Source organism: Melanerpes formicivorus, unplaced genomic scaffold (genome assembly GCF_026170545.1).
Source record: "Melanerpes formicivorus ecotype bairdi unplaced genomic scaffold, bMelFor1.0.p_v2 SCAF_18, whole genome shotgun sequence".
NCBI classification, from domain to species: domain Eukaryota; kingdom Metazoa; phylum Chordata; class Aves; order Piciformes; family Picidae; genus Melanerpes; species Melanerpes formicivorus.
Genome location: NW_027142370.1, coordinates 8,650,578 through 8,664,086, shown reverse-complemented (window position 1 = coordinate 8,664,086; position 13,509 = coordinate 8,650,578). Strand labels below are relative to the sequence as shown.

Here is a 13,509-nt window from a genome sequence, read left to right as displayed (position 1 = left end):
TGGGCAGGGGGTCTGCCTCCAACCCCATTACAAACGCACATCAAAGCACCATGAAAAAAGCCAAACCAGACAGCACCTCCTCAGCCTCACGCCTCAAGTTCTGACACACCACAATAAATACAAGACTGTCCCCTTACTATTTCTCCTTGCAAGACAACATAATGAACACAGCAGTCTCACCATGGGTGATGTTTAACTCGTTGCCAATTGCCAAGCTCCAGACCTTGCCTCTCACGCTGGGTGGAATGCCCTGCCACCAAAGCTCTCGGACTTTCCGGGAACAACACCTGTGAGAAGTAAAGCAGGTTGTTCTAAGAAATGTTTCACTGCCAGATGAACTGCAAATGTGTCCCCCTACTAGTGCTGAAGAGATCCAAACCAAAATGACTATCATCAGGCCACAAAGTTGAACACAATCTGTACACATCCAATTCTTTAGTTTTAGTTACAAGTCCAAGTGCCGGGTGCTGCACTTTGGCCACAACAACCCCATGCAGCGCTACAGGCTGGGGTCGCGGAGGCTGGCGAGCAGCCAGGCAGAGAGGGTGCTTGGCTTTCTGTACTGATTGACAGCTGGATGAACACGAGCCAGCAGTGTGCCCAGGTGGCCAAGGCAGCCAATGGCATCCTGGCCTGCATGAAGAATAATGAGTCCAGCAGGAGCAGGGAAGTCATTGTGCCCCTGTATTCAGCACTGGTTAGGCCACACCTTGAGTACTGTGTCCAGTTCTGGGCCCCTCAATTTAAGGACATTGAGACTCCTGAACGTGTTCAGAGAAGGGCAACGAGGCTGGGGAGAGGCCTCGGGCACAAGCCCTATGAGAGGCTGAGGGAGCTGGGATTGTTTAGCCTGGAGGAGGCTCAGGGGAGACCTTCTTGCTGTCTACAACTACCTGAAGGGAGGCTGTAGCCAGGAGGGGGTTGGTCTCTTCTCTCAGGCAATCAGTACCAGAATAAGAAGACACAGTCTCAAGCTGTGCCAGGGGAAGTTTAGGCTGGAGGTGAGGAGAAAGTTCTTCCCAGAGAGAGTTGTTAGCCATTGGAATGTGCTGCCCAGGGAGGTGGCGGAGTCACCATCCCTGGAGGCGTTCAAGAGGGGAGTAGACATGGCACTTGGTGCCATGGTTTAGTTAGTCAGGAGATCTTAGGTGACAGGTTGGACTTGATGATCTTTGAGGTCTTTTCCAACCTTATTGATTCTGTGATTCTCATTTGCTTTGAACCATAAAGAAGTGCTGACTTCCTATCAAGTCAATGGCTTCTTTTGACAGAACTGCAATCACAATATCCATAATCTGCAACCACACTTGAGCAGCAAGAATTATAAGGGACAGCAGTAAACAAATGAAAAGGAAGTCCACATCTGTGTCACTGCCTATGCTAAAGGCTAAGATTAAATACAGAAATAAGTTAAAGAAGTCTACCCTCTCCCCTCCATCATCACCCTGCTGTGCAAATGAGACATACAGACTCCCACTCTGCAGTTGTACTCCCCTCTAGAAAACTGCATAAAGATGTAACATGTAGTAACTTTTAGGTAGAAGCATGGAAGACTTAATTTTAACAAAAGACAGGCTTGGAAATGGCTAAATGGCTGCAGCTGATTCATCAATCTGAGAGCCCAGAAGGAAGAATAGAATGGCACCTAAGCACCAATGAAAGCTTTTGGTAGACACAAAAGCCAAACCAACTGATTGATCTATAAGCAGATTCTGAACTAAAATGTAAACCAGTGAATACACTGGGGAATGTTTGGATTGATAGACCAATACAGGAAGAGGTGCCCTTATTTATACAGCAGCTGTAACAGATGCATCTGCAACTAGTGAAGACTTATGCCTGTCAAAGACAGACACCTATGTTCTACACAAATCTAAAATTTGGTTAGACTTAATGTATTACTTCTGTTCTCCAGGGGTGCATTTTCCAACACATGCTGTCCACATTTTTAGCCTACATTCTCAGAAGAACTGAATTTCATGATTAAGCAAGTTGTGAGTGCTGTGGAGGTTGATTTATGTTATGGCAGTGGTGGATATGGCAAGGGGAGCTTCCTTTTCTTCAAGATGACTATAAAAGTCCATGAAAAACTAGACAGTGAAAGCAGCTTACCAATTGCCTGTGCAGGAAATCTCTCAGCACTTATTTTTTTGTTTTAAATAACTTTTCCCTACTTCTCTCTCCCATCCCTTGATTACCCCAGCAGGTGTACCACTCTGTAATCAAAAAGGCTTCCAAATACCATACACATACTTCAGTCTGCATCTGCCACAACTCTATCAGCAGCTCCAGCAGTTAGGGAAAGCTCATCTCTGATAAATGCATGGTGTTCAAGCATTATGTTTTCTGCTTTTACACTCTATACCACAGATGACTGCTCAGCTTCACCCTTTCAGAATACCTCCATTAAAGACAAATATGAACTGGAACTGCACCACTTACAGAATCATAGAACCATAAAATGGTTTGGGTTGGAAGGGACCTTCAAAAGTCATCTAGTCCAACCCCCCCTTGCAGCAAGCAGGGACATGCTCCACTAGATCAGGTTGCTCAGAGTCTTGTCAAGCCTGACCTTGAAGATCTCCAAGGATGGGGCCCAAACAACCTCTGTCAGCAACCAGTTCAGTGTTTTCACCACCCTCGTGGTAAAGAACTTGTTCCTAATACTCAATCAAAATCTCCTCTTCTCTAATTTCAAACCACTGTCCCTTGTCCCATCACCACAAGCCTTTGGAGACAGTCCCTCTGCAGCCTTCTTGTAGGGCCCCTTCAAGTACTGTCAGCCACCTTGGAGAAATCGCAGAACTTACATTGCTCACTTTCTCTGTAGCCGTATGAAAGCGAACTGCCAACAAAAGCTTCAAAGACTATTTACAACTATACTTGCTAACTTTGCACCTTCTCTTCAGCACACAGACTCAACAATTTTAAATTAAAACTCAGTATAACATACTGTCTTACATAGTTTCCCAGTTGGGCAAGATTTCATTGTTCCAAATTAAAACAGCATTGCCGATGCTGTCTTCCAGTTTACAGCGTTCTTCCAGTTGTTTCTTTCTCTTCTGGGCTTCTTTAAGCTCTGTAGAAAAGCAATTTCCTTTACAAGTTAATAAAACCATAAGCCAAGTATTCAGTCAGCTAGTCATGGCTATATAGGCACGTAAAAACACATCAGATTCACCTGAATGTGCAGTGGATTATTTAAACTCTAAGCTTCCCAGACTTCAAGCAAGCGAAGCAGTGATGCCAAACGTGAGCCAAGAACAAAGGGAACTCTGCATAAGGCTCATTTTGGATGGATGGGACAAAGGGAGCTGGAGCACACATGGCTCCTCTGACCCTTCAAACCTAACCACATTGGTACCTTGGAATTAGCATCTCTGCAGCCCCACCTAGTAAGTCAGGTCAGAGTATTTCCTAATAAACCCTCACCTGTTTCTTTACAGTAGACTCAAAAATCCAAGCTAAAATAATACCTGTTCTGTTTTCACTCATGCTTTCTTTGTAGGTTATGACTTGGATACACTGTCAAGAAATCACAACAGCCTCTTTTTTGATGCTACCTAGCATATGGTTTAGCCTAAATGTTACACATCACAAACACATAAACACAGGAAACCTTCAGCTCATTAAAAAGAAAACATTTGTCATGTTTAGCTTAAAGTTAGCTTACATTGTTGCATTATCACTCAGCTTTTCTTCTTGCATCATCAGCTACTATTTCTCCTACCAATGAATTTGTCAGACACACAATGTAACAAATACAGGCAGATGCTCTTTAGAGTGGCATCATGGAAATGCATGAACACACACACAGAGTCTACAATATGGGCACTATTGGGCACTACTGAGCTAGCACAGAAAAGTAACTGAAGAACAGCAGTAGCATGAATAAGGTCTTTGGAATGAACACACACAACCTGATGGGTCCACTTCAAAGTCCAACAGAGGCTAGGCATGAGCAGAGCCATAGCAACTGCCTCAATGTTTTCAGCTTTGATAGGAGCTCTTTGTCAGTCTGCTTAAATGCAGGCTTTGAATCTTCCTCTGAACAAAACAGGGTGTTCACACCCTTTGATTTCCTGACCTCTACACAATACATCACTCCACCAAGCTGCTTATCTGGAGTAGCTTTAGGAAAAATGGGTTTGTCAGGGTATTTATCTGGACAGAATTTCATACTTCAGTCCAGTGAAGGCAGCACAAGGACCTGGCCCAATGCCTAACCTGAGCATCACTTCATTTCTCCCAAACCATATACCCTATATGCAAAGCAACAGAGAAACTCTTTGGACTACTAGACAGTAAGCAGAGACAGTAACATGGAAATGAGGTGAAGACAGAACTGCACTGGCAGGTGTATGATGGTCAAAACCACCAGAGGATACTTTTATTAATACACCACCAGCAGAAAGCAATCAAGTCACAGAATCACCTCTCCACTCTTTCATAAGGCTCAGGGGTTAAAAAAGTATTTCCAGTAGCTCTCACTGGACACAAAACTTCAGAGTCCAAATTTCCTATCACTGTAACGCTTGTTTTTAATTAGAAAACCCAGATGGTCAAAGCATCAGCAGAAGGGAAACCACTGCTCTCAGCTCTACCTGATGTGTGTGCAGCACAACTGTGACACTTCTGAGAACCATGCCAGACAAGAAATTAGGAGCAATACCTTGGGAAAGCTGTAAATTTTAAGTAGGACACAGACTATCAAATGAACATAACTAAGTACATTTTTCTGCGTGGAAAATGATGCATTTATGTACTCCAGCATGAACAGGCTGTTCCAAACACGAAACTGAGAAATACCCTCTATCTAAGCCTAGTCCCACAAACAGATGCTACTCCATTATTTCAGAGTTACAAATTAAAACACTCTTTCCTGATGGATTCTGGAACTGGTTTCTTTTGGGGGCTTTTGTATTAAACTACCTTCCTTCCTCTCTCTCGTCTGGATTGATTCTTCTTTGAGGGGAGGTACAGATGCCTCAAGTTGGGGTCGGAGTGGCTGGAGAGCTCCCAAACACAGGGACCTGGGGGTGCTGATCGACAGCCACCTGAATATGAGCCAGCAGTGTGCCCAGGTGGCCAAGAGGGCCAATGGCATCCTGGCCTGCATTAGGAATAGTGTGGCCAGCAGGAGCAGGGAAGTCATTGTGCCCCTGTACTCTGCTTTGGTTAGGCCACACCTTGAGTACTGTGTCCAGTTCTGGGCTCCTCAGTTTAAAAAGGACATCGAAACACTTCAACGTGTCCAGGGAAGGGCAACAAGGCTGGGGAGAGGCCTTGAGCACAAGCCCCATGAGGAGAGGCTGAGGGAGCTGGGGTTGTTTAGCCTGGAGAAGAGGAGGCTCAGGGGTGACCTCATTGCCCTCTACAACTACCTGAAAGGTGGTTGTAGCCAGGAAGGGGTTGGTCTCTTCTCCCAGGTAACCAGCACCAGAACAAGGGGACACAGTCTCAAGCTGCGCCAGGGGAGGTTTAGACTCGAGGTGAGGAGGAATTTCTTCCCTGAGCGAGTCATTCGTCATTGGAATGTGCTGCCCAGGGAGGTGGTGGAGTCACCATCCCTGGAGGCGTTCAAGAGGAGATTGGACGTGGCACTTGGTGCCATGGTCTAGTCATGGGGTCTGTGTTGATAGGTTGGACTCAATGATCTTCGAGGTCCTTTCCAACCTAAGTTATACTGTGATACTGTGAAGTTACCGAGCAACACAAATTCATGTCAGGTTTAGGAACACCCCTCAACTTTACTTCTCTCCTGAAGACAAGAAATTCCATCACCTCTTTTTTTGGCTTGAACCACCATTTCTTCGTACTGTTGCCTGTGTTTCTGAGCTTCTTCTGCTGGTTTTGCAGGGAGGTTCCTTAAATGAAAAATAAATAAACAAACACTAACATCAGTACAGTTGGCCTTCCTGTCTAAAGAAAGTTCTGGAAGCTTTTACAAGAAGAGCACACACTGCTTCCTGTTGAAACGTTTGATCAAAGAGCAGCAGAACAAATCCTTGGAAAGAATATGTTTTTGCTAGAGTCAGCGGAGGAGAAGGGAAGAACACTGACTAGCTACAACTACTTTTGTACACAGAAGGTGCTGAGTAATTTCCTTATGTTTGGTAATTTCAGCATTTTTATTATTAAACCTACTGAACCCACAGGCTGATCTTCATAAATAAAGGGAATACACTGGTACATACCCCAGCTGGTGGTTTTGATTTAAACTGCTCTCTACAGATTCATACTTACAGAATGGTTTAGGTTGGAAGGTACCTTTGAGATCATCTAGCTTCAATCCCCCTGCCATGAACAGGGACACCTTTCACTAGATCAGGTTGCTCAAGGCCTCATCCAGCTTGGCCCTGAATGCCTCCAGGGAAAGAACATGACCTCCCTGAGCAACCTGTTCCAACCACCCTCACTATAAGAATTTCTTCCTAATAGTCAGTCTAAATCTGCCTTTCTCAAGATTAAAACCACTGCCTGTCATCCTATCACTAGAACCCCTTGTCAAGTCCTTCCCCCGCTCTCCTGTAGCCCTCTTCATGTACTGGAAGGCTGCTCTGAGGTCTCCCTGGAGCCTTCTATTCTTCAGGCTGAACAGCCCCAACTCTCAGTCTGTCCTCACAGGGGAGGTTCTCCAGCCCTCTGACCATCTTTGTGGCCCTCCTCTGGACCCACTCTAGCAGTTCCATGACCCTCTTATGCTGGGGCTGCCAGAGCTGGATGCAGTACTCTACATGGGGCCTCACCAGAGCAGAGTGGGAGAATCACCTCCCTTGTCCTGCTGGTCACATTGCTTTTGATGCAGCCCAGGATACAGCTGGCCTCCTGGGCTGCAAGTGCACATTGTTGGTAGTAAGCCCTAAGCCCATGCTCTCTCTTGCTGTGCACTTCATTTAGAAGTGACATCCACAACTTCCTTTACCCACACAGTAACAGTCCTCTACACCAGCTGCTTCTTCCCCTGTGCTGAGACCCAATTTCTATTTTAAAAGTTTAATTCCCTCCTTGCTTCTACAGCAGCAAGTGGCACTGAAGACACCCTCTACATTCTCCAGTTATCCCAGCACAGACATTTTTATTTGTCATTAAAGCCTGGTCTGGTAACATCCCTGCCATACAATACATACTCTCTTCATGTCAGACCACATTAAGCTAATCACATTTGCAATTAACATAACCACAATGTATCTCATGCAGCTACAGGATCACAAAAGTGTTAAGAGCAGGAAATGACCAAGTTATTTGGTTCTTCAGTATTGCAGAGCACTACACTGTGTTCCCAGGACACAATTTATAACTCTGGTTAATAAGAAAGACATGCAAAAATTCACTTTCACATCCCTGCAAGGTAAGACAGCTGCTACTCATCAACACAGTCACCATTAATAGTAACTGCTTTACTGTTCTGACAATCACATTACCTGTAAAGCATGCACAGCCATGTGACACATGCCTATGAATATTCTTTTGAAATCAAGATTGCAACAAGAACAAAGCAGCTGGATTTTCACCTTGGTGCCTTTGTTCAACCAGAGAGAACAATCTGCTCTCTTTCCAGTTCCATGTATGTAAACTGAGCAGCATCTTTTTTCAACCCAAGTCTTTAGAACTGGTCTAAGCTGGGGAAGTTTGAAAAGGAAAACCAGGTGAAGCAATGCAAATTCTACTAACTAAAAGAGCACCACTTCATTTATCCTGTCTCTTAATGACATCACCATACATATTAGGTGATGTTTAGAATCTAGGAGTCAGCTAAAACCTTTTCCAGTCACATATTCTGTAATCCCTCTAGCTTTATTGATTTTTTCCTAGAAAGTTTGACCCAAACCACACAAGTGAGTACAAAATCAAGAGCAGCCATTTTGGAAAGAAAAAGCTCACTGTGTTTTTCTTCCAGGAGTCTTAAATCTTTTCATCACAGGAAATCAAAAAGAAGTTACTTTAAACCTAATAGGTAAAAAACCTCTAGTATACAAGCTGTAAGTAAACAATTAAAGAAGATTCCTTAGGAAGAGTTATCAGAGGACAGCACTGCTGCCCAGCACAGTTTTCCCTACTGAAGGAATTATGATTCAGTTTTCTAAAGTCTTTAACATACCTTTCCTGGTATCAATTCCTCAAGCTTATCAGCAGTAGGAAAGAAAAACCTGAATGTTATCCTGCAATGTGTCACCAACTCAATCTGTCTACTTCCCAGAGTGTATCACATGAAGAATGACTTGTAACAGAGAGATTTCAATGTAACAAGCAAGCTAGCACCTATTGCTTCCAGCTGAGCAGAATGAAACCAGCTATGACAAATCATCACTCTTACATCGTCCTAGATGTCCCAAGAAGTCTCGTCACACATCTACCAATCATGCCAAAAAGTGTCTCAAATAAGCCTACAACTGGAGTACTTTGATATGAGCACTCAAAGTGTTGATGAAAACACAGACCCATGATACGCTTATTCTCTAGGCCAATGCAGAGCTGCATTAAAATCACATTTGCCACACTTGTAAAGCTGGGTACCATTCATGCACTGACTGAATTTGGTTTATTTCAGGAGTAAACCATGGGAAAGCAGCTGCTGGTAAATCATTATGGAGTTAGTCTGCATATGCAAGAAATTCCTTGCAGTAACAGAAGCATGAAACAACGTACCAAGTGCTTGACAAACTTCAAACTGCGATGCTGGGCCCACTGCAGCACAATCATTATCTTGTTTCATTATTTATGGAGGTGTGGTCTTTCTCTGTGTAAACAGGACACTGTAGCCTTGCTTCTCCATTTCTTCAGCACATACTAGCTTCATTTTTATGCTTATGTTCTCTCAGGGAAAAATAAAAATCCCCTATTTGTGTTCAGAAGTCAGGATTAGTCCAAACTAGAGCTCTGCCCTCCTAGTGACCGTTGCTTTCGTTATAAAATAACACTACTATTGCCTGGATATTTTTTTCTCCTATCATCTCACTTTAATATTCAGTAGCTGGGACATGGTGGGGGGGGTGGGTATTTTAAATTATCTGTTTGACTGATCAAATACAGTAAGAAAAGCTTTGATAATCTGCTTTTGAAGAGACTTACGCTGGTCTGTCCTCTAAAATAAGTGCTGTAGTGGAGAGTGGTTCGAAATCAAGATTCTTCCTCACATTCTGTTTAGGAGAGAGTGGTCTGTGGCCTCGTCCAGTTTTTTCTTCATATTCCTTGAGAGGAAAGAAACAAAGCAAATTACAAGAGTGGAGGACATCAAGATGATGCACATGACAATTTAAAAATAGGGTCTACAAAAGCCTTCAAAGATAATGCTTTCACAGCTCTATAGTCCCTTTAAAGCTTGTCAGCTAGAGGGACCCCAGAGTTGAAAGCACAGCTAAAAATTTAAGGAGTGAGTTTTGATGGTTTTTTCCCCATTCCTTCTACTTGCAGAAATATCTTAAGTTCCTCTGACAGTCTGCTTTTAGAAAGCACTGCTCTGAATGGGTTTACAAACAGCAGATACTATCAAAAGGGTTAGTGTCACGGTCAGACAGAAACCCCACACTCATTATGATGCCCTGAAGTACAACAATCCTGACAGAGCACAACATATTAATCTGTGTTTGTGACACAGACACTAATGCACCAGAGCAGCGAAGAGGCACCAAGATGACTTGGAGCAAGTGACACATGAAGAGAGGCTGAGAGATGGGTTGGTAGGGATTTTCTGTAGCTGCAGACAGCAGTGACAGCACAATGAATGCTGAGTACAAGTCTCTGAGGCATGTGAATAAAGAACATGAAGACAACAGGCACAAGATGCTACAAAGGGGAACTGCAGTAAGGGGGAGAAATAGAACAAACCAAACCCCCTACAAGGGTAGAGTCAAACACTGGGATAAATTTCCTGACGTGGTAGAACCTCCATCCCTGAAGGCATTCCAAGTTCAGGCAGATGAGCCCTGGGAACCTGCTCTAAGCAGACTCTGCTTTGAGAGGGGAGCTAGCCCCTCACAGGCATTTCCACCCTCAATGACATGCATTAGAGAACTTAGCCTTACCTCTACCATAGTATTTGTATTTTTCCTACAAACACTGTTCTGCCAGAAAATATACCAAACCCATGACCTAATGGAATAAATCAACCTTTACAGAAACCCCACCTACTCCAAAGCTTGAAGTGCTACAGCAAGCATTAAGTGCTCAGAATATCAGTGATACACAACAACAAACACAGCCTCTGCAGAGCCCAAATCCCTATTATTGATACTTTTACACCCAGCATTATAATGAATTTTGCCACTTCTAAAAATCCCTTGGTTTCATGTGTAGCTTGTTCATCCCATTTCTATTAAGATAAAAATAAGGTTTACTGTGAAAAACTGACCATTATAAATGAGCACAATGAACAGTGTTCCAGCCATGGACTTGTTTTCCCCTTAGCACAAACAGCTCCTGATTTCTTTCTCTCAATCTGAGTTGTCAATTACATCAAAACTTCCTTGGGCACAGATCCAACCTATCCAATACAATCAGGACAGCCTGGATGATTCTAAAGCTAAAACAGGATAGGCCTTCTCCAGAAAGGCCTTCTCTTCCAACCCAAGCTTAAGAAAAGGATAGATGAAAATCACACATGAATGCAGAGCAATACAGGTGTGGTCTTCTACTCTATGTTGTACAATTCAATTCCAATTCAAGCTGGCTCTGCAGGACTCAATGGGTGCAGAATTTGAAGCTTGTGGGACACAGAAAAAAGCTTTTTCCTCATTTGTTATCTGGGCACTGTCTCAACAATCAATCCTCTGATGGCTGCATTGCTGTGACGGGAAACACTGTCATAAATTTGGAATGTCTGGCTCATTAATACCAGTTAATACTGCTAGGCATGACATCAGCTTGGAAACAAGGAAAAGAACCAAGAAAAACCTATTTCAACTACTAACTAGTACTTAGCTTAGTTTAATAAAGGAGTAGTGCTCATGCTGACAAAGCTGTTCACTAAAAAGAAAAACCTTCAGCAGGAAAACAAAGAAAGAAATAGCATTTAAAAACCTGTTGAGATCAACAGCATACTCAGAAAGCTAAGACATTATTCTTGCATTAATAACTCCTGGCAAGCAGCTGACAGTAACCAGTGTATGTATGAGTGCACCATCATGCCATGCTTCAGCTGCATCATCAGCTGCAAAGTATATCCACTGTGCTGAGAGAAATGAAGCAAATGGTTGTTCCTTCTCCCAGTTCCCATTAGGATATTGACTTTTTTAATCAGCTGTCTCAGAAATTAACAGTCAAATATTACTGCTTCCACAGACAGGGTGAATCTTGAGTCACTACTCCTTTGAGACACTACCAGTGGAAGACAAACCACCAGCATCCACATGAAACTGCTACCATGCAGAAACCATCATATATTGATTTCCCTGAAGAACTGCAGAACTTGACATTACAACATGTTTCCACTGCTTATTTCAGCAGAAGTTCCAGAAAGGCTGCTTGTCAAAATTATTTTCAGGGTCATTTTCTACTGAAGAACAAAACTGCTTTTGGAAGGTGAGAGAAGCTGCACACATTGGGCTACAATAGGGATTTTATTAGATACAGTAGAATTCATCTGGAAATCTTAGTCAGCTAAGCACAAAGTTTTCCAGACGAGCACTACAGATTTCTTCCAAACATTGCTTGGTTAAGGAATTCTTTATTTTGGAATGCAAGTGGCTAGTTACAGTACTGACATATTAGTACAGTTATCCAAACCTCTTAAGAAGCAAAAGTCCACCCTGCATTTCAGCAAGTACTCACTGCTGTGTTCTGCTCAGCACTGCCCTACAGTAAAGCCAGAGCAGCACAAAAATGGGAGCGGCATGTTTTATCAGATTACCAGTCCTTTGTAGTAATGTCATCCTTTCCAGGGGTAGTCACAGAAGAATACAAACATCTGCTGGTGATAGTCACTACTTACAAGACTGCTTTTTAATGTGGGGAAAATGAAAAAACCAAAACCCTTACGCACACACCCAAAAAAAAAAACCCAAACAAAAGAAACCCCAACAAAACAAAGAATGAAATGTCCACAACTCACAGAGGACAAAAGCTCAGGAAAACGATCTTTTATTCCACTAGGAAGAAAATGCAGTCTTGAAGAGAGCACAGTGTATGATATAGCAATGAAGCAGACTGAAGCCTCCATAAACTCGTATAAAGAGTATCTGCTGACTGAGCAAGTAGAAGTATTTGCACATACAGGCATACTGCAATAGGCTGAACCACACAATGGCTCATTTTAAGCTTTCCTTTTTCTTCCTTCTTTTTGAAAGGAAACTCAAATCTCTCAGGAGTATAAATAATTCAGCATCTCTTTAGATCCTACAGTGTAATTAGGGGTTATTAACTTGATAGGGTTGCAAGTTAATTTTAGGATCAATTCAGGATGAGCTGATCATTTGGGATTTAGAATACTTCCTTATCACTGAGACCGTTTAGGCTTTCTTCCAGGTTCTGTCTTAGCCTATTCAGCATTCAGCCACAGCTGCTGAACTAGGGTTTGAAGATGTTCTAAGAGCACGCTGTAGATTAGAGCACTGATTTCAAAAATCCCCAACAAACAACAAACCCACAGAAACACACCCTCGAAACCAAGTTTAATTCTGGGTGGAACCTGGCAGCTTCGCAGCTGCGGTGCAAGAAGCTGAAATTGTGGCGATCCTCTGCAATTCTTTACAAGAAAGAGAAGCTGACCTGGAAAAGGGTCCTAAACCATCTCTCCAGAGAAACAGAAATAGCCCATCGGAATGCAGGGCAAGTGCTGGAGGGTGAACTGCGCTAAACCGGGAGAGGGCTGTGCGGCTTCGCACACTCACCGAGCCTCCCCGGGGACCAGCAGCGCGGCATCGCTGAACCCACAATAACACAAACTCCTCTATCAAGGTCATCTTGTTTGGGGAGAGTGGTTGCCTTTAAACAAACAGAGCCAGGAAGCCGAACATGAAATATTCATGCTAGGTGCCAATGGCAGACACCAGCCTGCTAGACGCTGGCTCCATGGCTAGAAGCTCAGCACAGTATAGGAGACGGCTGCCCGCTAGCACCTCCGTCGGTCCCCCGACAGCAGCCTCCGCACCAGAGCAGCCCAAGCCCCGGGCGGGCCTGTGCCACCGCCCTCCACCCCCGGCGGGGTCCAGCCGCCCCGCCTCGCCTCACACAAAAGAGCTCCCCTTCCCGGGAAGTTGGCTCCACACCGGAGCCAGAAAGGCGATTTAAAAGCGGACAAGGTAGGGTTCACTGATGCACCCCAAGCATCCCACCTCTCCCGAGCCAAGCGCCCAGCAGCCACTCTCCCCGCCGTGCCCTGTCCGCCGGCAGCGGCACGGCTGCCCGCGGCCAGCCGCCCGGCGCGGCCCCACTCACCATGAACGCTGCGGTCCTTCACGGGCAGCTGCCCCGCAGCCCCATGGCCTGGCTCCCCCGCCGCGCGGGCCCGCACGGCCTCCCGGGCCGCCCGCCCCGACCCTGCCCCAGCCCTGCCCGGGCCGCCCTCCGCGG

The 13,509-nt window shown here is 44.5% G+C and overlaps 1 protein-coding gene across 2 annotated transcripts in view; it reads right to left on the bottom strand.

The window, feature by feature from the left end:
- TBC1D14 (TBC1 domain family member 14) overlaps positions 1–13,509 on the bottom strand; it is a 63,414-nt gene that overhangs the window by 23,433 nt on the left and 26,472 nt on the right. The window contains exons 1-5 of one of the 2 annotated variants that reach the window (XM_068149535.1): positions 13,375–13,469; positions 9,073–9,191; positions 5,785–5,867; positions 2,962–3,079; positions 181–287 (exon numbers count right to left, since the gene is read on the bottom strand). In XM_068149535.1, coding sequence (XP_068005636.1) covers positions 181–287; positions 2,962–3,079; positions 5,785–5,867; positions 9,073–9,191; positions 13,375–13,377 — 430 coding nt within the window. In that variant the 5' untranslated portion in view covers positions 13,378–13,469. Of the gene's footprint in view, positions 1–180; positions 288–2,961; positions 3,080–5,784; positions 5,868–9,072; positions 9,192–13,374; positions 13,470–13,509 lie in introns of those variants that run through there. The other variant, XM_068149534.1, reaches the window with a different exon arrangement.